The sequence below is a fragment of the Gavialis gangeticus genome, unplaced genomic scaffold, assembly GCF_001723915.1.
Source record: "Gavialis gangeticus isolate Ggan-Ray unplaced genomic scaffold, GavGan_comp1, whole genome shotgun sequence".
Taxonomy (NCBI): domain Eukaryota; kingdom Metazoa; phylum Chordata; order Crocodylia; family Gavialidae; genus Gavialis; species Gavialis gangeticus.
Genome location: NW_017729031.1, coordinates 52,975,833 through 52,999,913, shown reverse-complemented (window position 1 = coordinate 52,999,913; position 24,081 = coordinate 52,975,833). Strand labels below are relative to the sequence as shown.

Here is a 24,081-nt window from a genome sequence, read left to right as displayed (position 1 = left end):
GCCCCACACTTGCATACCACAGGAGAAAGCAGAGAAGGCAGCTGGCTCCAGCAAGCAGGGCTTCCCCCTGGTGGCATGCAAGTGCGGGGCTGCACATACACAGTGGGGAGCACCAGCAAGTCAGCCTGCTTGGGCTACATCCCTCACTGTGATGTGCAGCGCTAGCTGAAGCCATGCACTGTTGGGCATCAGCATCTGCACCGGGCATGAGTACCCCGAGTGCCACATGCTGCCGCTGTGCCATGAAGGGAGTGTGGCGGGGGTCCCCACAGCCACTCCAACCTCTCTCACACCCCACAAATGCCACACACCCATGCCCTGCCCACACAACCCCCCCTGTTCCCTCACACAGTTACACCCCCACTCACACACAATGCATACACCCCCCACATCCCACTGTACATTACACATCCCCCCAGCCCCACCATACACACACACACACCCCCCCATATCCCACCATATACACACAAACCCAACCACACCCCCCACACACAGTATGTAAGACTAAGAATTTATTTTGAGTTATTATACAATCATCTTTATATACAGCAGGCAAACTCAACTCATGACAAAAACATATTTTGTAATAAAATTAAAATATGTTATAGTAGGTGTTCAACTTCTAGTGTATGATTTGGGGTTTTTTGGTTCCACAACAGCAACCACCCCTCCCAAAAGGAGTATTTCTGGGGAGCAAGGGGAGTGATTTCTGGTAGCAAAGGTCAGGGGTTAGGGGCAAGACTTCATCCCAAGATGGCAACAAGGGAGTGGGGCTACCCACGCGGCCCTTAAAAGCTTACCAAACCTCGTTAAGCAGACCTCCAGCCAAAATTATTGCCTGCCCCTGCTTTAAAATAAAAGCCACAGCAAACAGCTGGAGCAGTTGTATGCAGCTGTCACTTGCAGCTATATATACCCTTAGCTAGTTAACTCTGTGCACGTGTGCGTGCATACATGTGCGTATTTCACAACTGGAGGAAATCTGATTCACAATTTTAAGCATCCAGGGTTAGTAATGTTGTTTAAGAGAAATGCAAAGAAACTGTGTCAGAAAACCTTAATATACCTACCTAGCTACAGAATACATAAAAAGAAAATCATTGTCTGGTGATCCAGGAGTCTTGCTGTAGTCTGTATATTTCTTCTGAGTAGTGTTTTTTATATCTTTCATCACAGATTCCATTTCCTTGCTTAGATTGGTTTCAGACTATGGGGGAAAAAGGCACAGAAAAGTCCATTTGTTTATACAGAGAAATGCAATATTTGGTCACAAAGCTTATCACTGTCATTTTATTGATCTATATACGCAAAAGCAGGTGAAAAAAAGCTTATTAAAAGTTGATTAAATATAAAGGTAATATTCTGAATAGGAAGGGAGATGGACAAATCAATTAACTACGAGTTTTGTACATCTCTAACTTCTAGATATTTCAATTTGTGCAAAATGTATTTGCAATATATAAAACAAACGCATCAAATAACTTTGGCTATTTGGGGCTGGTCCTGCTTTGAGCAGGGGGCTGGACTAGATGACCTCCTGAGGTCCCTTCCAACCCTAACTTTCTATGAGTCTATAAGTAACAAATTTAAAAATGCAATCCCAAGCAAAACCAAAACTATATTTTGAAATACTCGTCTTTGAAAAAACAAATAATCCATATCCTTAAATGTTCTTAATAGATATACTTTAAATAGATTCCGGTTATAATGAACTGATGTTTTACATTGTAAAAAAAATGCAAGTGAGCTTTACTTAGTATAATTCAGTTCAATGTAAAGTACCAGACTGCAAGATATTAAATAAAAAGAAAAATGAATGTTAAAAATACACCTCAAGATTAATCACTCTTTGGTCATAACAATTTCTTTTAATAAGTGATGTAATAACAACTGCAAATGTTTAGGATATTTTTAGCATTTAACTTATGATAAACTAACTTTTTCCACATGGGACAGGAGGAAAAATGCAATCCCACAGCACATAACATTTGAAGTCACAAAAAAAGAACAAAATAGAAGGTTCAAAGGGTTAGAGGCAAATTAACAAGGATCTTTCTGCCTTACACTGATGCTTACTGGGAAAGTTCCCAGCTGTTCTTGAAGCTCTTCCACCTCTTTTACAAGATCTTGCATATTCTTGTTACTGTGACATTGCCAAATGTTTCTTTCACCATTGTTTCCAGGATAACAAGGCAGGACACTGTTAGCAAATTGCCTACAGAGGGGACAAGTAAATTCTCCTTTGTCCACTGAAAAGCCCTGGAGGACCTGGTCATTCTGAAAGAAACAGATATGCAGATAAACTTACTGAAGACAATAACTATGTTTTTGATATTCCATAACTAGATACCATGTATAAAAAAGGATTTCTCAAACCAAAAAGTGTAGAACAAAAAAAATAAGAATATTTTCTTAATTTGGTAAAAGAGTTCTAATCACCAGGATTCACACACATACTTCTTATTGTCCAAAACAATCCCATAGTAAGTTTGAAGAACACAAGATGGGAAACTGACCACTAAGCAAGCTACCAGAAGATGACTCTTACTCTATTGAATGCATATTTTTTCAGACAAAACAAGGAAACGTTGTGAGGTCTTAAACCAACCCAGGGGTTTGATAGAAACCTTTCTTCTACAGGCAGTTGAGGACCTAGGGCTTAGATTTTTTTAATAGTTGTTTTTTATTTCCCCCTTTTGAATATCTGTTATTAGTTTTGCTATTTTCCATTAGCAAAAGTCAGATTCACTTGTTAGCAATGGTAAGTTTCTAAAGAGTATTTCCCCCAAATACTTGAAGATATCTAAAGACATTTGCCAGAAGTAATTGCACATTTCCAATACAGCAAAGAATCTTAGTAGACTGAAGCAGTAAGTAACCTCCTCTTTTTACCTTCATGAATTGCCTCAGCAATTTCATACTCATGGAGAGCTGCACTGCGAGAAGTGTGCTGAATTATCTATAATCAGACATTCAGTCCTCGTACTGAGGTAGTTTGGGCCAAGCTGACAGAACTAGTTCTATAACTATCTGGACCTGGATTTCTACTTTTCTAACAAGTTTAAATATAAAACTTTTATCTGTTTGAATAATCTTTGGGTGAAGAATGTTAGAAATAGCCAGAATGGTTATGGAAATATTTAGTTCCAATCCAAATAGTGACTGCCTATTTAATAATTATGTAAAGTTTGTTTTTTATCGGGAGTTGCATGACACCAGAAAGAACACTGGAAAGGTAATGGTCTGGTTGGAATGGAAGTCAGAAATCAACACAAAAAGGAGTTTGTGGTAATAATGAAGAAAACACGATCTTTATGGAATGCCATAGATGAGGATTAACCACAAAAAACTCGATTTCACTTATCAAAATGACAAGACTATCCCTTAAATTATCTTTGAAGTCAAGGGACAAAGATAACAAACCCCCTGGAGACCAAATGAAGAACATCGAGTCCTTCAGGTTCCTTCAAACTGGGTGAATTTTACTGAACAAATGGTGCTGCTGCTAGCTACAAAGCACCATTTACAGTTTTTGGTTTGGCACAAATAGAACAACAAAACCTAGTCAAGAGGAAATTAGAAAAACTTCCTACTTAAAACAAAACAGAATTAGAAACAATGTAGTTCTAAATGTCATGGAAAACAATCATTTACTCGGCTCTACATCACTCTTTTATTTTATTACATTTTAAAATATAATAAAAGAAAAAAAAGACAGCTTAAAATACAACGGATGGACTTACTGGCCTAATAATAGAGTTGTTCAAAAATAAAGCTTGTATTTGCTTCTGGAATGTAGAGCCTAAGAGTACCACAGAGGCCAAGTGTTCCCAGGAAAGTAGCAGCCCATCTCCTTAACCCATGTAAAGACATACATTTTTTCAAACAATTTCCCAATATTTGTTAAATGTGCTACACTAAATTACATGAATTTGCACATCACCTCTTCTCCTAGTAGAATTAAAATGTAATTTACACAAGAAAGACTATTCAAGCTCTGTTTTTGTTTACATTTATATAAAAATATGAATGTATTTGGAGGTACACTTTGGCTTTTTTGTTGGACTAGAGACAAGTCCTTGAATTTTTATGAAACCGGGAAACCACCCAATTCGGTTATATTAGCATATATTAAAAGCCCCTAATAATGGAAACCATGCAAAGACTTTGTCGTCAATAAACTGTAAACTAGGTTATAGGCTACTATAGACCGGGGCTCAAAAAACTATGGCCTACAGGCTGAATCCGGCCTGTGAAGAAATCTGATCCAGAAAGGGGATCAATGGCACAGAGCTCTGCCATGCCACCCATCCTCTCTGCAGCATCTTGCAGCAGAGATGCAACTGTGCTTCCCTTGTTGAAGAGGGGCTGAGTTTCTGCAGAGAGGCTGAGCGCAGGCAGCTTGGCACTCAGAGGGTGGGCAGATGCAGAGACTTATGGCTTGTAGCCATGGCTGGGTCACAAGCTCTGTTTCACATGAGCAAAAGACTACTGACCCCTGCTATAAACAAAAGAAAAATGAATATTATTATTTTTTTAGGGATTGCAGCTGCTCTGCAAAAGTATTAAAAACTTAAACTATTCCCTTACCATCCTGTGATTTCATGAGTTCATAAGCATTGAGTACATCTTGAAAACAAGTTGTAAGACTCTTCTAACAAAAGTTACTAGACATCTAGCTAGGGACCTACCTAATCTGTGGGGGCTGCCCCGATTTCATAGGCAGAATGTAGGCCCAGGTAGCCTTCTGGTGGCAGAGCATGCCCGCTCACACCCCCTCAAGCTCTGTATGGCTGCAGGGGCTTCCTGTCATATGGCCCCGCCCCTTGCCACTGACTGACTGCAAGGGCTGTCTGTCATGCAGTCCTGCCCCTCACTGCTTATTTGAGAGTGGCAGGGCCACATGAGAGGCAGCTCTGGCAGCCAATCATCGGCAAGGGGTGGGGGAAGCAGCCATCTTGTCTGCAGCCCCTTGAGCAAGCAGATTCTCTCCTCACTTCACCACCCCACCAAGCTGCCACAGCATGCTGAGAAGCCAGCATTTTCTTTTCCATAAAGAAAGATTTTTTTTTCCTGTGGATTTTGTGGGCATTGCTGGATTTCATGGAATCCATGAAATTGTGAATTTAGTAGGTCCCTACATATAGGATATGCAAGTGAAAGAAAAATCATAATGTCAAAATCTTTAAACAAGGTGATTTAATTTACTGAAATGTCAAGTATGTTTTGATAGGTCAGTATAGTCAAGTACAAACAAAATCATGTTAATAATAATGTTAAGATATAATTAAAAAATCTAAGAAACTATGATTCTAGACATATGATAAGGAAAGTCCCACCACCAATGAAAATAAATAAGTCAATCTTATTTCCACTGAAAGTAAGTGGAATTTCCGCATTGATCTTAATGGAAATCAGGCCCAACAATTAAAGATGTTTTATAGAACTGGAAATTAACTCACTCTTAATGATTCCATGTAAGACTTATGACAATCTATGTGTAACGTATGACCACAAGTTTGCACATAAACACCTCCTTCCCAGCCTATTGACACTGCTTGCAAACAGGAACTCTAGAAAAAATAAACAGTATATACATACATGAAGTTAGTAAGATATTCACATGTTTCCAACTAAAACTACACATACATACACTACAATATCAAATATTTCTTCTGCTATTATAGAATTTTAAGTTAAGGTAATGTTTCCTCTATAGAGTTATTACACTATACTTGTTAATGAAAACCAACTGTAATCTCTTATTAAATTTATAATACTGAAAGTGTCAGGCCTCCAAGATAGTGATAAAATTAAAAAAAGAATAAAATAATGCAGCTACATGAACATTTTATTGCACTGGAGCTTTCACAATAACACTGCAGGTAACCACAATGTGGTTTTTCCAATTTGATTTCTGTACCTTATCTTGTACACCTCTCTTCTACACTTACACTACATATTACTTCAACATTACAGTAACCTTTACTTAAAGAATAGTATGCGTTTGCTGTATTATACAGATTTAAGGTAAAGTGTCTTGCCCTCAAAGCAGAGAAAAGAGCACAGAGGAAATAAAGGAGAGGAATTCCAGGCTGCAGCCTACTTTGCAGAAAGACCTGCAACTTCTGCAAATGGATCTGTGGCTTAAGGATTGGCCTCTTCAGTAATCTCAAGACCTATCAATGAGCTGTGGTAGATATCATCTTTAAGCTGAGGGATTGCCAATGATGATATAATGCATTCTGCTGTAGAAGTGTACATTTCCTTTCTTCATACAAGACAATGAGGAACTGGCCTACTATATTTGATTCAGAGTTAGTAATGTAATTGCATCATAAGGTTTTGAACACAGAGGAAATTGTTTAATTTATAAAAAGACTACAACTATATGGCTAAATTCCCATTGTTTTTAAAAAATGAATTAAAGGTCCTTATTTATCTTGTTAAATGCTTTAAAATACTGTTAGGAATACCAAAGACATGGAAAGAGAACGTGGCACAATGAATTAATGCAAAAGTTTAAGCCGTGCAGATTTATAATCAACCCTTGACCCAGGTCAAGTAATTTTTTGTATTTAGTGGTACTCAGCCTATCTGGTCTTGTGGGCTGGATGAGTGGCATGGGGCCAGTCCATGGGCCAGATCAGTTTGCAGATGTGATCCAGTCATAAACAGGTCCAACCTCAGCTGCACTTTAGCACAATCTAGCACACAGGACCACACCAACTGGCCTGCAGGGCTACCTATGGATTCAGAAATCTGGTAGCAGGAGAGCAGCAATTAATGCTGCCATCGCCCCCCTGCTACTAAATCTGCAGGTATGTGCAGAGAAAAATGGGCCTGATGACAGCACTTTGCAGTTCAGCAACACTGTAGTCATAGTCATTGTAAATGCCAATTGCCTGCATTTAAAACAGCAGAGTTTGGTGACTGGACATGTATGCTACTCAACAACAATGGAAGACACTAGGGAACTGAGTCAAAACTGACAAAATTATGAGGAGAAATAATACATATAGTATATCTACTTAAGAATCAGTTTTATTACACTGTCAATTCCTGAACACAATGCTGGGTTGCCTGTTTTTTGCTACTATACCTCCTCTGTCTCTTCCTGTATTTGAGCAGCTAGTACTTTGCATTATTTTGCTCGTTCCAACTTGACACCTGTAAAGTTTTACAGAACTTTGACCTAGAACAACCTATTGTCTTAACCATAAGAGCTTCTTCTTCCAGCATATCTCTGTCTGATTCAGCAAACAAACTGCATGGTGAATTAGGCAAAGTTGTACAATGGACAAGTGCCAGAAAACATTTGCCTTGTTCAAAGAAATCTGGTATTTCATGTGTTTGATGAGACTGGTCTGCAGCACTGCTAAAACAGTGTTGGACTGTCTCTTTAGTGAATATACATTGTGGCTGGGGGGAGCGGGGAGAGGATGTGGTGGAACTGAGAGAGAGTACGTTATCTACTGCCCTTGGAAGAGAAGTAAAAGGATCAGAGCAGGAGGCGAACCCATGCTTGATGAAGCCTCCCCTCCTGTGTCTCATCAGGTCAGCAAAAATTGCTGATGGCTGGGACAAGAATGGGGATGCAATGCCCCTAGAAAGGAGACGAAAGGAGCCAAACAGAGGAGGAGTATGATAGACTAGCTTTACTATCCCCATTGCTTCCCCGTGTTCCTCAAGCTTCTTGCTTTTCCAGCTCCATCATTCTCCCTCTTAGTTGCAGATGAACTGTGTTTTCACAGTGCTGCAGGTCTGACAGATCAGTGATTTTTTATGGGATCAGAAATAATTTTTTTAGTTAAGACAAATGGGCTGAACTCAGTCAGCTTTCTACCTTTCCAGGGAAGCTGTGAAAGTGAATACGGTATTAAAAGAAGATATGGCTTATGTTGTTCTTGCATACTGGGGCCAGTGCAGATCAAAAATAAAACAGAACCATCCCTCAAAAGTAAATGAGACCTGGGATTTTAGTTAGTGAATCTTGCACTGTAAGGGAAAGATTGAAGTCTTTGCAAATAAAGGTTCCTTTCTATCCTAACTCAGCAGGGTGCAGATTTAAAGGATTCAGAAGCAAGCTACATACTGGGGGTACAATAAGATTCTATACAACTTACAAGGTCTATTGTAGAACCTTGTGAACCTGCAATGGGCCCAGGGTCATATATCTGGTATGTGAGCTGGGCAGGTTTATTAGATTCCTACATAGTATTAAGCTAATCAAGTTATGGCCTGTTGCTTAAATAAATGAACTACAGACTACCCAACTGCCAAATCTCAAAATTACAACAACTACTAAGGCATTACAGCCTTAGGTCCTCCCTCCAGCTCTTTTGAAGCCTAGAATAACTGAACCATTGTGATGTAATGTTCAGGGGGCAGGAACTATTTCCTGACCAATAATAAATCTCCTTCACTGGAGGCTTCAAAAAGAAGTTGTATAGTCATTTGTTTAGGATGGTTTAGGAATAACAAACCCAGCATCTATGCAGGGGGGTGGAACCTGTGAGGTTTCTTCCTCCTCTATGACTCCACGATTATAAGATATAAATGCATAAAAATTTCAAATGAAAAGGTAAAACAAAGAAAAAAAATACCTTCTGTTGTGCAATCTCTTATGAAATTTCTGCTCACAGAAAATAAACATAGAACACGAATCCTATTTTATAACTTCTGACAATTTTTACAACTTAAGTAATATCTTCTTATCTCCTGAAATTTTCTACTGTATCTGTCATTAGGGGAAAGACACCACTGCTGAGGGCACAGCTGATCAACAAAATGATTTCTTTTTGCTTAGCTCAGCTGAACAAGTCATTCAAGACACTAACAGATGTTTCTCTTTTTATGCCAATAACAAATTTAAGGATTAGTTCTTTCAAGCAGAGACATTTTTAGCACAGTAGTGATCTAGAAACTTAAAAGCAGAAACAACTAATCCAACTAGCGCCTGAATTAGAAGAGAAGTTTTTCAAAGCAGAAAGCATTAAGTCTCTGAGTCATTGTAGTATCTTCTAGAATTTTTTTAAACACTCAATGCAGCTTCACAGACAGGGTTACAGGATTTAATTTATCATGACGTACATGTCAGTAAGATCAAGGGGTTTTTGAAGAAGATAGTTTTTCATTAAATCCCCTGAGATGTGTGTCGCGAGAAAAAGTATACAGTTACTGAGCTCCTAGAGTACAGCTTCTTTAACAAACGCTTAAATAAAAAGTAACTGTTCACTGACAATTTGAAGTACAAGCAAAGCCAGGAGCAGTAACATTAACCAAGTACATATCTGCCAAACTTTTCACTATGTTAACTTGCTTCTTTCTAAGATTGGCAAACAAATATAATGGCAACAGCTCAAAGTGAGTGCCCTACAACAAGTGTCCATGTTGCATTATATAAAACAATAAATGGATGCTAGCATAACTTCTACAATGAAAGGTGACATGTCTAAATGATATGGTGACATGTCTAACTCAGTAACAACAAAAATTGAAAAATTCAAATTAATATTTGACTATGAAAACCTATTTAAACAGAAAAGATTTCTTGACAGATTAAAAAACTTAAAATTATTTATTTTTCTTCAAGTAATACCTTTCAGTGCTAACATTTGTGCATTTGCGCTCAGTCAGGGAAGAGGGGTTTTTTTTCCCTTTGAAAATTCACCAAATTTAAACATGTACAGCAAAACAAATAATAAATTATAGCAGACTGTCCTTCTCATATATATTAAAAAAACAAGCTGCCACCAATTGATTGATTTCAATGTCTTATTTAAGAAGTGTGTGCTACCAATATATTAAAGGGTAGCCACCAATGGTACTAGAGTTAAGACAGAAGCAGGTTTTTTGTTTAAATTTTGAGTATCTGTACATTTGTGGTTTCTCTGGGAGAGCTACTGCTCTCTTAGGAGAAACCATGAATTTACAGATACTCCGGCTTTTTCTCGCAAAGTAAAAACGGCCACTCCAGGAGAAAAATAACCTGGGCACAACCTGAGTTTCTCTATGGAGAGTGAATGTCTATACATGTTGACAAGACAGGTAGACCATGGGCTGGCTGCCTGGGTTAGCCAATCAGGGCTGCACTATTCACTGCTGTCATCTGTTGCCAGGCAGAATAAGGGAGCCTAAAAAACATACTGAGATGTGTATACAGGGCCATCCCGACTGCGGTGTCAGCACTGCAGGCTCTTGACTCTTCAAAGACTCAGGATTGAAATGTCTGTACACGTGGCTCTGGTTAAGTTTTTCTACCGTGAGAACAAACCTAGGAGAATTCTCCAAGACTATCGAAATGTTTGTACACAGACTTGGATCAGCCTAGATACTGTTATGCCAGCTGAGACCTAGGGGTATGGTCCATGAAGCTAATTTGGTATTATCTGGTCCAGCAGGTCCAAAGTCTACCTTCCATTCCCACCAACTGAGATTTATTTTTCATATTTTTATTTGTATATTTATTTAACAATTTTGTTTCCTACATACATAATGTAGGCAGTATCTACACAGAAGGTTATTATTGGGCTAGACCTGTTGAGTTCAGTGACAAAAAACAGCTACAAATGTTAACAACTAAAAAAGTTCTTAGACTTTGTTTTTGGTATTAGGGAATGTGCACTGGGCTGCTGGGAGAATTAAAGAGGAGTCCAGCTGTTACATATAAAATGTAGGATGGAGCTAAGATCAAGAGAAAAAGGAACCTCTTACCCATTATTACCCACTTGTATAGGGGAAAGTGCAGTAAGCTGGCACCAGAGGGCCCTGAGTTCAAGTCTCTTCTTATACTGGCCATTGACAACATTTCTTGTGTATTCTTGTTAGCCTTGCATAAAATCCCTGTCCTAAACGGGACTAGTATTCCTTTCTTTTGCAGTAAGATCCAAGACATTGAACAAAGTAATTTCTACTATTTCTGTAAAGAGAACTAGATCTCTAATATGTCAGAATTTAGCATCAGTCACTTGCCCATATAGGTAACTATTACTTCAGCAAAAAACTGCAGGATATTTTGTGAAAATTTCATCCTGTAGGGTTTCATTTGCTAATCCAGAATACCTTGGATACAGATGAATTAGGTATTCAATTAAAAAACAAGGTACTTAACTAAATTAAAATACTTCCCACCATTTTTATTTCAACACTAACAATTTTTTTGCCAACATTCAGAATTAACAAAAGTTCTAAATACAGCAAATGTAATGATTAAACAACTTAGTGAATACTAATTCAACTAATGTTTTCACACAGCACTGAAACGGGGTGGCATTGCCTCTTCTCAATACTTACATCTTTAAAGTACCGCTGTAATGTTGTAAGTCTCACATCGTGTACTGTTGCACATGTGTCCCAAGGGTATATTTGCTCCTCTTCAGTGGTTGGCAGTTTCTTTGGCTCAGTGCTGTTGCGGCATTGCCCCAAGACTATAGAGAAAGAAGGTGAGAAGGAATAAAACGGACAATAATATGCCAGTGAACTGATAAAAAATAAAAAGCTGCCAAAAGAAATTCTGGTTTATCACCGTGTGCATCACAAAAAAGAGCTTTGTTTCTACTGGTATTAGAAATGGTAGATAAGACTATCAAAGAAACCATGTGCTAAAAGTAGTATCTGATTAAATGAATGAATACACAGTGTTAGATATTCCTCCCCCTGCTTTTGTTTTTGGTGTTTTTGTTTGTTTTTGCTTTCTTTCTTGATACCTAGGTTCTATGTTTACATTGTGAGGTTTCCCTCCTGCATTTTTTAAGAGTGACTTAAATGGGCAACACTATGACAGAGGGTAAGCTCGGGGCCAGGTCTCACATCAGCCTGATCACCTGTCTAGGTAGGGCAGTCCACCCAGTCTCACCTGCCACAACTTGCTGTTCCATAAATTGATGTAAAATGCGGGAGGCTGCCCATTTTACTGCCCTGATGCCAGGGGGTGCTGTATACAACCCTGACTTCCCCTTATCACATCCCATGCCTGGCAGATAGTATCCAAATTGTTCTCACAGCTCCAGCTTAAGGCTGAGCCAAACTCAGTCCACTGCTGGGCATCTCTCGCACTGCCCCTTTCAGGGACACATTCTCTCACTGGGGCCTCTTCCACTCTGACCTCTCTCACCAGGCCTCTTGCATGCTGCTCCTCATTGAGCCACTCTCAACCTGCCCTGCTCCCTTAAGTGACTCCCTTGGGTCATCAGGCTTAACTACTTTCATAGTGGCCAGTCTCCACACAGCCCTTCGAGTTGCTTGAGCTTCCCAAATTTATGTGGTACCGGCCTTGTGCCTCACACTGGGATGACTTTGCCTCTAGCCCCTCGCTGGGCCACACCGTGTATTCAGCTACTCAGAGTTCTTAACTTCTGACTCAAACTTGGCCTCACCACATCTGAGGACTTATCAGGGTCTCCCTCTGACCTGACACTCGGTCTTACCATGCCTAAGGACTTACTGAGGTCTTGGCCTCTGGCCCTATTGCAGCCTCAGGCATCCACAGACTAACCTTGGCCTAACTGCCCCCTCCCTGAGGCCTCAACTTATGCCCTCTTGCTAGGGGCTCACAGCTACCCCCTCTCACTAAAGCCTTCACTCATGTTATTACGTCTGTGGGGTTTGGCCCATGTGCTGCCCTTCAGGCTGCCACTATAGCCCTACTCAACACACCCTTGATGCACAGTCCAACAGGCTGCCAGTGTGCACCCTACTCTGTGCAGGCCACCTCACATCTTCTGCCTGCTCACTGGGGCCTCTGGGGTCTTGCAGCCCATGGGGCTCAGGTGTCTGTAGATGTGCCTGGCCCCCGTGCTTGTCCCTAGGTCTGGGTAACCCACCAGGATGTGGGGGCTAGGTAGGGCTTTAAGGTGCCCCTAACCTGCCTTTCATCAGGGAGGTAACTGTGCCCTCAGCAGTGGGTATCTTTCCTGTAATGACAGATTCAGTAGAAGGGACCTTTGTTTGCAAATGCCTGGCATTTCTGGGGGACTTTCCTGCCACAGCCAGCCCCACCAAACCACCCTTCCCCAGCAGGGTGCAGTTTTCAGTCTTACTCAGGACCAAGCAGGCCTACCTGCCCTGGTCTCCTCCCTACTGGGTTACTTGTTATTCCTGGGCTGCTGCTGGCTGCCTCTCACTCAGTTTCAGCCTCCTTCAATCTAGTCTGCTGTCTCGCTGAGCCCTTCTTCCCCTAAACAGTGATGTCCCCGTCCCCCACAGAGAGGACCTACAGCCTCCTTAGGCCCTGGCCCCGCCTCCAGGCCAGCCAGGGTACCAGACAGCTCATCATGGCCCAGGCCTGCCCCTCACATTGGGCGTCATTGCCCTTTAGCCTTCCAGCCCTGGCCCTGTTGCATTGCCCAGTCAGGGTGTTCTGAACCCAACACCACAGCAGCCGACCTCCTTAGGCAGCAGCAATCCCCTTCTGGGCCCCACCCTACAACCCTCTCACTCTGGGCTTGCTTAGAGCTCCTAAGATCTTAATAACCTGACTCTACTCTCAGCTGAACTCAGCTGAGCTGCAGGCCTCACCCTTGCCTGTTCTAAATCATGGGCTTGCCTAGCCCCTGTGTAGGCCCACAAACAATAAGCCTCTTTCCAGGCTGGGCCTTGTTCTCTTTAGGCCCAAAGCCTTCTCAGGGCTTGGGACCTCACTGGGCCCCTAGGAACCTCCTGCCATCCCTATAGTTCCTCTCTTACCTCTATGAATGCCACATGCCCCTGGAGGCTGGGGGGTACACAGCAACAGCCCGCAGGCAGTGGCAGCGGTGTTGGCAGCGGTGAGCAGGGAGCTCCCACAGGCAGCCAGAGGAGTTCTGGCAGCAGGCCAAGCAGGGAGATCCCACAGACAGCCGTGGCAGAGTCGGCAATGTCAGGCATAGGGACAGCACTGACCAGCAGTTGGAACACCACAGACACCACCAGAAGCATCGGCGGCAGCCAGTGGTGATCAGGGACCACCCACACACACTGCCAGAGGTGTCAGCAGTGAGGGGCTGGGGGCAAGCAGCAACCCCCTGCAGGTGCCATCAGGAGTGATGAAAGCGCTTTTCGCAGGGGGTGCACATGTACCCGCATGCACCCCCTATGCGTTGCCAATGCTTACCTCCAAGGTGTTATAAGCAGCAGCTTAGCCAGGTGTTGTTGCTCCCCGGCTGCTTGCAACCGACTGCTGGCTCAGCCCTGTGGGCCTAGATCTAAAATGGCCACCTCATCAGAGCTGGCCCACACCTGCCGGCTGCCTAATCTCAGCTTTAAAGTAGCAGCCACCAAAGGTGCCCTGCCACAAACACAAACAAACTAACCTCAATCTGCAACCTCACAGAAATTACCAAGCATTTAGCTTCTTAAGCCTGCAGATCTACCTAACAGAGTACCATCTAGGTAGATGCACACTTCTCACATTCTCTGGCTCTAGCTCCAAGTACATTAGGGTTGTGCGAAAGAGCACCTTTCCACTTCGACTTTCACTTCAACGTTTCAATGGAACAGTGTTTCATTTCGAGTTTCGTATTGTTTTGAAATCATTGTTCCATTTCGTTTTGTCGATACTGTTTCAACGTTTTGCCCATAGGCTATAATGGGGAAGCATGAAACTGCCTTTGTTATTTCTAGCCTGATTCGGATGGTAGCCCCTTCTGAGGGCATGAAAGCTGCCATGTTTCAAGGAGATAGGTGCAGAGATTTCTGGGAAACTGCACCTCAAGGTGCCAACAAACAAAACTGCCACTTGCTGGCAGCAGCTGCCTCCTGTCATCTAGCAGGCAGATCTGGGGGCCCACACCCCTGGGAGGGCTGCGCCAGACTCCTCCTGGGGATGTGGCCCCTGATCTCCCTGCTGGATGACAAGAGGCTGCTGCTGCCACCTGGGACTGGCACTAGCCATAGCTGGCACACAGCGCCAGGAAGATTGGTGTTGCCATTGGCCCCAGGCTGCTGGAGCAGCCTCCTGTGATCCGGCAGGCAGATCAAGGGCCTGAGCCCCCAGGAGGAGTCTAGCACAGCCTCTGCAGCCCTTCCAGGGCTGCAGGCAGGCCCCCAATCTGCCTGCCAGATGACAGGAGGCTGCTGCTGCTGGCTGGGGCCAGTGGCAGCACCAATCTTCCCAGCCCTGAGTGCAGGTTGCACCCAGTATGGGTCCCAGGAGGCAAGAGCAGCCTCCTGTCATCCATCAGACAGATCAGGGGCCACACCCCCAGGAGTCCAGCGCAGCCCTGCAGCCCTCCAGAGGTGTGGGCCCCTGGATCTGCCTGCTGGATGACAGGAGGCTGCTCCAGCTGCCTGGGACCAGCGCTGGGCACAGCCCACACCCTGTGCCAGGAAGACTGGTGCTGCCACTACCTTCAGCCGGCAGTACTGTCATCCAGCACGCAGATCTGGAGGCCTGCACTCCCCTTGAGGGCTGGGGACTGTGCCAGAATCCTCCTGGGAGGCACAGCCCCTGGATCAGCACAGGATGACAGCAGGCTGCTGCTGCCAGCTGGGACCCGTGCTAAAGCCAACCTGGACTTCAAAGCTCAAAATGTTTTGAAACTTTTGAAACGTTTTAAGTGCCCTTGTTTCATTTCAAAGCTGTTTAGAAGGCTTTTGTTTCATTTCAATTTTGTTGTTTCAAGCTCGAAATGCATCAAAACAGTTTTGAATCAAAACACGCACCGAGGTTTTGCATAGCCCTAAAGTATATTAGCCAAGCAGTAGTAGATAAGCACTCTTAAAACATTAGTTGTTCCCAAAATCCCTTTTATCATACCAGAAGATGCTTGTAATAGCACAACTAGCCCTGTAGGTCGATCTTCAGTAGAAGGGCCACTCTGTCCACAAATAACACAATCATACACTGCTTCAGAAACATGCTGTTCTGATGTGGCTATCTCCATGGCAATATCAGCATCGGGCGATTCTAAGAAATGAAGACAAATTTTGATGTTTAATAGAAATATGAAATATTTAAAAAGCAATAAACATTTTACATTTAAGTCTTTCTAAAATGTCATTAAGTGCCCAATTAAAGAATCACAGGGAAAAACACAGAAGTCTGCTTAGAATTAACCATGGTAGTTCAAGCAGTAAGTATATATGGGTACTGAAGCACAAACATTCTGAGAAGAATAAAAACTACTGCCTCAAAGAACTCAATGTTCACCTTCAGTTTATATAAAAAAGTCATAGCTCTGAAACTGTAGTTTCTTCTACATAATTAGATTCCATTGATTCCCTATCAAAAACCCTGAAGAAGCAAGAGTGAAGGGTGATGAATGTGACTCTCTATTGACTTAAGTCATAATTAACATGTCTTTCTCCAATTATTATCAAAATAAAGCCTGGAGATCTTTGAAAAACATTTTAAAGGAGGGGATGCATGTCAAGAAGAATTAGTTAATTAAAAAGTATCAGAACCTCTCCATGGAGTTGGACATCAGATCTAGCTACTGTGCCAAGAAAATAACATGTAGACACGTGAACTGAGCTCCAGATAAAACATACACATAGTACAGAGATGGAAACACATATACAACATGCAGAAGTTAGACAAAAATCAGCAGAATGTGTTCCAACACTTTGGGAACCAATAAACATTCACATACATAACTTGTTGATATAAACAGTTTGATTTGTCTTCATATGCTATGAAAACATATGGCATTACTTTTTAATAAAAGAAGATAGTGGGTTTTCAAGCTCTTCTGAAAAGCATTAATTTTTTTTTTTATCAAGATAATATATTAAGTCCTAATAAACTGAGCTTCTTCATTCAGTAATAAATATAATTTAAGGAGAAAACATACAGATAAATCTAACAGGATTGTACAAGATGAATTTTGGAAAGCACATACCATTGAAAATTTGGGGATGGATTCATAAAACCTGTTATGTCGTGCACCACTGTAAAACAGCATCCAGCTCTCAGGATCTGGTTTTCATAGACTCTCAGCAGGTATCTTCCTAGCAACGCAGCTAAACCTTTTTTCAAATTAAATAAGCCACCTTAATAAAAAGTAACCTAATTTCCAAAGGTGGTTGTTGTGGCAGCACAGTGTGGCTACTATGCAGAGCCACCTGCCTCACTGTGCCAGGCCCAAAACTATGCTTTGGGATTCTCCCCTGGGGAGCCTACAGCTGGCTGGCCCTCTTACTGGAGAATATTTTCAAGCCTGGAGTAACAATGCCACCACCCAGGCACTGCTCTCTGGTAGGGCTTGTGCGCCCAGGGCACACAAGACCCAGCAAGGCTTGAGGGTGCTTTGCCCACAGTAATACTTCGGGGTGCTTCTGTCAGCCCGAAGCATCCCAAGATAGCCTCAGGTACCGGAGAAAAATAAAAAGCCAAGCCCAACTTTGCTGGCGAAGCAAAAGGCCTGCCTCTCCCCAGTAATCCACAGCCAGGCACACTCTAACCCGATACCTTTATTGATCAGAGTGGGGGTGGGGGGGTGGGGGTAGAACAAGGAAGTTAGAATACCTTTTGAGCAAACAAAAGTAAATTGAGCCTTTGCAGATATTGGATGCAATGATCCTTTTAAGACATGCCTACCTATACTTATTTCTAGACTTCTGGCTAGTTTCAGTCTTTATTTACAGAAAATCATCCAGGCTGCACCTGGATGTTGCTTGTGGCTTTTCAAGCATGTTGCTTGTGGCTTTTCAAAATGCATGCTTTTCACAAGCATGTTGCTTGTGGCTTTTCAAAATGCCTGCAGGAGGAAGAGGAAAGCCCTCCCCTCCCACTATGAATTTTATCTGGCCAGGTCACCTGAGTGACCAGCCAGTACTAAGAAGAAACCCAGGAGATACAGGAGTCACCGGTTTTGTCCCAAGCAAGTGGAAGAGAGGGGGATTTCTTCAGTCATCATTTACAGATCTAAACAATTTTAAAAAGACTGTAGGTTTTCAAGCTCTTCTGAAAATCAGGACTCTCATTTAGGCACTTAAATATTAATTTAGGAGCCAACATACCCCTTATAAACCTGGGGTTTAAAAAAATATATCTGTAGTTTTTATTACCAGGTACTGTGAAATCTGTGCTTGTAACTTCAACATAACTGTGATCACTATAAAATGCTTGCAGGTAAAGTTTCATACACAGGCAGAAAAGTACAAGTCTTTTTAGATTCTCTTGACTAAAGGAAGCCCAGAAAGAAATTCCTTGGACAAAGATACAATTCAATGGTATGATTATTAAGTACTATCAAACTTAATCTAAAGTCAAAACTACTAAGCCAAAAAGCTCTCTGAGAGGCTTTCAAGGTCTCCTCTAAAAGGGAGGACTAGAAATAGAACCAATAATCCTAATTGGCTTAAAAACAAAGATGTTCTATTCTTTATAGATGACCCTTTCCCAGTTGCTTAGGGATGTTTGTGCTCATTTTGCCCTTACAAGATAGAAACCGATGAAAATTTTGTTTGGTTAGTTTAAACTCAACTCTGCCTTGGGATCTGAATTTACAAAAAGAGAAAGAGATCCTCACCCCTGCACAAGCCTCTGTATGCTGGGGGGAAAGGGAATTGAATATGGGAGACCTGAAAGCTTCAGTTGCAAAAGAGAGTGTCATTTGGTACAATACCAATCCACCCCAGTGCAGACCCTGCAAAAAGTACTTATTAGACTAAGGATTTCCTACTCCAGGCTTGTCCAACATGCAGCCCGCCAAGCCGTTATCTGAGGCCCACGGTGCTGCGACGTGAAACAAAAGTAAACACTGTTTACTTTTGTTCCCACCCCCTGTCCCTCTCCCAGCCCCCGAGCAGCTTCCTAATGGCTACTGAAGGGCTGGGGAAGGGACAAGGTTCCCACACGCACCGCGTCAGCTTGACGTTGCCGACGTGGTGCATGTGGGAAGAGGAGTAGCCATGTGCTGCTCAGGACAGGATTAGCCCAGCCGGAGCAGCAGGGGCTCAGCTGCACTTTCTCCCGACCTGCGCTGGTCAGTCCCAAGCAGCACACTGCTCTGCCACCACTTCTGCTGGCTGGTGCTGACCCGGATGGGTCTGTCCCATCCGGAACAGCACGCAGCTGAAGCAGACTTCCCATGTGCTGCTGGAGATGGGAGGAGCCCGGCCAGGTCGGCATAGGCCAGCAGAAGCGGCAGTGGAGCCATGTGCTGCTCGGGACTGACCAGCGCAGGTAGGGGGAAAATGCAGCTGAGCCCCGGCCGCTCCGGCCAGGCTTGTCCCATCCCCAGCAGCTTGTGGGAACCCAGCTTCAGCTACATGCTGCTCTGGATGGGATGGACCCAGCTGGGTCAGCACCGGCCAGGAATAGTGGCATGCAGCTGAAGCTGGCTTCCCACATGCTACTAGGGATAGGAGGTGCCTGGGCGGGTCTGCACTGGCCAGCAGATTGGTATAACGTGACAAGCCTATGGCTGGGGAGGGGTCAAGCTCCCTAGATCTGAGACCTGATGCAGGCTATGATACAGAGACTCACTCTGGAACAATGTGCTAATAAACTTGTGTCTGTGCCTACCAGGAACCCAAGTAGCAGGTGGTTGATACCCGGTAAGCTCATGTGAGTAAAGACTGCTTATTGCTTTCTGTGTGGCCTTCAAAACGTTTTTATCCTACTAAAATATGCCTTACTTTGTGAGAGTCATTGCCTCTATATGAGAAAGCAGAATCATAGCCACTGAACTACATTCATGCCCTGTGGGAATAATCACAATTCAGCAAAATGAGCCAGAAGGAAAAGCCAGAGTTCTAAGTGTGCACACTAAACGAGGCCATGAAAGAGTCAGAAGCACAACCTTAGAACCAGGACAGCTATCCAGTGATGGCAGTCCAGTAGGCATGATGGGAATCCTCTACTCTCATGAGATTTAGGAAAGCAAGAGGACATGAAAGCAACATGTAGGCAGAGACAGTGCAGGGCCTTGGAGACATGTTAATAAGTGAGGACAACTGTGTTCCCACTCTGGTCAGTGACTAATTGTGGGTACATCTTCACTAACTTCAAGCTACTCAAACCTGCTGCCAAAAAATAAGCCCTTCCTACCCACTTACACTTTACCTGCTCTGAACTGGAAATGAGGCCGTGAGGGCCCTTCTAGGGTGGTCCAAGTAGAAGCAGATCACACACAGAGAGCGAGAGATGTTCCCAGAACGTCCTCACCACCACATTTCTTCTGAAAAGCAGGGATATCCTGAGGTTCATTTAATGTTTGTAAAATGCTTGGAGAGCCCCACATAGATGCACTGCATAGAAATGCAAAATATATTGCTACTTATTTGGTTGGCACCTTGGGCTGAGATTTTCAAAGCTGAGTCAAAAGACCAACTTGCATTAAAATGAATGGGATTTAGAGGGCTCCAAAACTTTTATGACAACTTTGTAACATGCCTATCTACCCCTTTTTGCAAATCTCAGCCATAGTTTGGAAGCTCAGCCAAAGAACATAAGAGCTTCTGAACATAAGAGCATAAAAAGTGCCATGCTTGGTCAGCCCCGTGGTCCATCTAGCTCAGTATCCTGTCCTGAACAGTGGCAGAAGTGGATACTATATAGAGGGAGAGTTTCGAACTGGTTAGACCCATTTCATTGTCACTTCCTGCAACTTCATTGGTGTCAAAGGTCACGTGACATCACTTCCTGATGTGATACCACTTCCAGTGAAGTCTTTGGATATGGCTTGCCAGCCCACTGAGTGATAAAAAGTTCATGATCTGGCCCCACATTCAAAAAGGCTGGACCCCTGGCCTACTGCAAACCCTGTAAATGGAAGGCATGGTGGTAACAGAAGGGTCATGCCAGGGCCAGGGAAGATGCAGTCATACAAACATTACAAAAAATCCTTGTAGACCGTACAGTCCCAGGAGTTTGCCCTAACTTAGGCTGAATCTCCCAGGACTAAGTTAAACTACTACTGGTATAGCTCATTACCAGATGAGTACCAAGATAGCTTAAAACCATTTCAGCCAGTTCCCTTGCACTGTTTGTTCAGTAAAAACGATCTTTTTAACAATGTCACTCTCTTCTCAACCACAGCCCCTCATGTCCCTCAGCCTATGGAAACTCTCCCCTGCATGCACATATATACACACTGCAAGGTATGCTGGACTGATTACTCACACTCTCATCCCCTTGGTGTCTTACCCTCTTGGTTCACAATTATGAACTTGTTGCCAATCACTGACATTTGGGAATGGTTCGATTGTTATGTGTCTATACCCTGTTCTGCAACAATTGTGATGTGAACTGGCTCCCAATCAGTGACATTTTAGAACAGTTTAACAATTATGAGTGTCTGCACCCAGAAGCCTAGATGAAGATTTAATCATTATTCTAACCTCCCCCCTAAAACAATCAAAATTTATCACGGGAGTGTCACGGGGCGGGGACCCAGGAGCAGCCGTGATTTCTCCTGGTGCCCCCCCTACCGTGCCAAGCGGGTGTCCATGCACCCTCTATCTCGCCCGCCACGTCTTTGATAGGAAAAGTATTATAAGGGAGGTTGCCTTTATCCCCCTTGAACATGGTGCCCCTTTGTGTACTCTTGCCAGTACCCCTTCTACCGATGATTCTGGGCTCTCTCCCCTACAGGGCTACGCGTGGCTCCAACCACCCCTCATACCACGCCCCAAGCCTCTCAGCTGTCTGAGACGTTATCGCGTCTATGCTCTTTCCTTTGTGCCCCCTCCGAGGCCTCCACCCATATGCTCACACTCACTGGGCTTCTCCGTGTACTCGCCCTCTCCTGGGGCTTCTCAAAAATGTACTCGCCCCCTCCAGGGGCTTCTCCAAATGTACTCGCCCCCTCCAGGGGCTTCTCCATAAGCTTGCCCCCTTCTGGGGCTTCTCCTACATAGACAGTGCCCCACTGGGGCCTGTCTCTGTGTGATTCCCGGAGTCAGGGCTCAGGTGGCCGTAGCCGTGCCTGGCCCCGGACCCCTTTTCGGATCGTACGCCCGACTCGGGCTTCCCAGGATTGGGGCTCAGGCAGCCGCAGCCGTGCCTGGCCCCCTGACCCTCCTTATGGTTCTTATGCCCGACTCGGGCTCCTCACAATCGGACTCAGGCGGCCTCCGTCTTACCTGGCCCTCAAGACCCCTTTCGTGGGACTGGGGTCAGTGCCCCCTGACGTTATGCCCTCACTGGGCCTCTTGCTTGCACGCCCCTCCCTAGGGCTCTACTCGTGCCCATGCCCACACTGGGGTCTGTCTCGCGCTGCATGACTCTGCCCCATTGGGGCCAGGGGTCTGTACAAACCCCCAAACGCGGCACCCTCTCTGGTGCCAGGAACCCCCAACGTTATTGGGGAGTTCCCCTGAGGCCTCCTCCAACCCCTACAGCCTCACCTGGTCCTCTGGTATTACACAAGCAACCAAACAAAAAATACCAAGCCATAAGCCAACCAGCTGTAACACAAAATAAGCCTCCTGGCTATAACAAATTCTGCGCCACCCTGGCTCTCCTTCATACCTCCCTGTCAGGGTTCTATCCACCCCGTACCATCATGCAGACGCTCAGGCGGTCAGGCTGCTCTGCCCTGCTCTGCTCTGCAACAGAGCTCCCGCTGCTCAGGCTGCCAGAGGAGAACTGCCTGCTAGGCTTCAGCCTGTGCTGTCTATATACTCCAGGCCCTGTCCCCTCCTGGTCACCTGACCAACTGCGGTTGCCCCAGCAACCGGCACCTGTATCCCTTCATAGGAGCAGGGCACCAGAGTGCCCCTGCAACAGGGAGCCAATATCCTTCTGATTACAGAATAAGCGGGACTCGCTCTGAAAATCAACATCAACTGAACCAACTAAACAATATTCACAGAAAATACAGGGTATGGTTGATCCCTAACAAAGGGAAACAGACATTTATTTATTTATTTAACAAAAATCACAAGTTATGCCTTTCAATGGTCATTGGTACTCCAAGGATCCACCTATCACCTAAGCAGTAACTAATAATATAACTGTCCTTTTGCTTTCTAAATACTGAAAAGTATGATGAATATTGCAAGTGATGACTCAGAATAGAGGCTGCAAAACAGTTTTCACCATAACCTTGACTTTTCTTATTCACAGCTGTGAATAATTCAGATTTGGGTCTGAATATTAAATGCTTATTTTCTGCCTAAGGTTATGGCTAATGTTTCAGGCTATTTTTGAGTTACAGAAAACTAAAACAAAAAGAAAATATTTTTGCAGAGTAACAGACAAAAACTGAACATTCAGGAAAAACAAGCAATATGCAGATAAAACCTGCAAGAAAAAGGCCTTATTGAAAAAGATTATGCTTTTTTAAAAGTTTTCATCTAAGAAATTAAGTGTTTGAAAACCACATACCTTGTTTCACACTCAGCTTTCTATTGCCTTTAATACAGATTCTTATACTACCCTCACCATTATAGTAACTGAACCCCTTTCAATTGCACCTTAAACAAGTTGTCCGTTGCGTGTTTGTTTTCTTATCCTCTCTCCAGCAGGAGAAATATAGAATTTTACGTGTTTATTTCTCCCTCTGTCTTTCACGCCCTGTATTTGTGTTAGTGAAGATGAGGTCAAAGAAATATACCTAATAGCAAGTACTGAGATGTGTGACAGTGTTTATTTCTTCTGAGAGTGCATTTCATAATGTGCTGGCATCAGGGAAAGTTCTATCTCCTGCAAAGACAAGGTTTAAAATTGTTCTGGAGATTTCTACTGTGCCAAAGGAGCAAAATTGTCGATCACAGTCTTCATTTCAAAGTTTTACTGATCTCCTAGACATCCTGTGCCCAGGCCATTGAGCATGCTATCTTCAAGAAAGGGAGGAAAGTGGATCCGGCTAACTATAGGTCCATTAGCCTGACTTCTATCCTGGGGAAGATCTTAGAAAAGTTTATTAAAGGGGCCATCCTTAATGGACTGGCTGACGCCAACATCCTAAGGGATAGCCAGCACAGGTTTGTTGTGGGTAGGTCTTGCTTGACCAATCTCATTTCCTTCTACGACCAGGTGACCTATCACCTGGACAAGGGAAATGAAATTGATGTCATATATCTTGATTTCAAAAAAGCCTTCGATCTGGTATCCCATGATCACCTCTTGGCGAAACTAGCCAACTGTGGCCTTGGGTCCACCATGACCCGCTGGCTGGGAAATTGGCTCCGTGGTCGGACCCAGAGGGT

The 24,081-nt window shown here is 43.7% G+C and overlaps 1 protein-coding gene across 1 annotated transcript in view; it reads right to left on the bottom strand.

The window, feature by feature from the left end:
* The window catches only part of UBR3 (ubiquitin protein ligase E3 component n-recognin 3 (putative)), a 354,426-nt gene that overhangs the window by 84,347 nt on the left and 245,998 nt on the right, over positions 1-24,081 (bottom strand). Inside the window, exons 26-30 of the mRNA XM_019522846.1 lie at positions 15,737-15,886; positions 11,296-11,429; positions 5,463-5,573; positions 2,077-2,277; positions 1,071-1,207 (exon numbers count right to left, since the gene is read on the bottom strand). Of these exons, the coding sequence (XP_019378391.1) occupies positions 1,071-1,207; positions 2,077-2,277; positions 5,463-5,573; positions 11,296-11,429; positions 15,737-15,886 (733 nt within the window). The remainder of the gene's footprint in view (positions 1-1,070; positions 1,208-2,076; positions 2,278-5,462; positions 5,574-11,295; positions 11,430-15,736; positions 15,887-24,081) is intronic.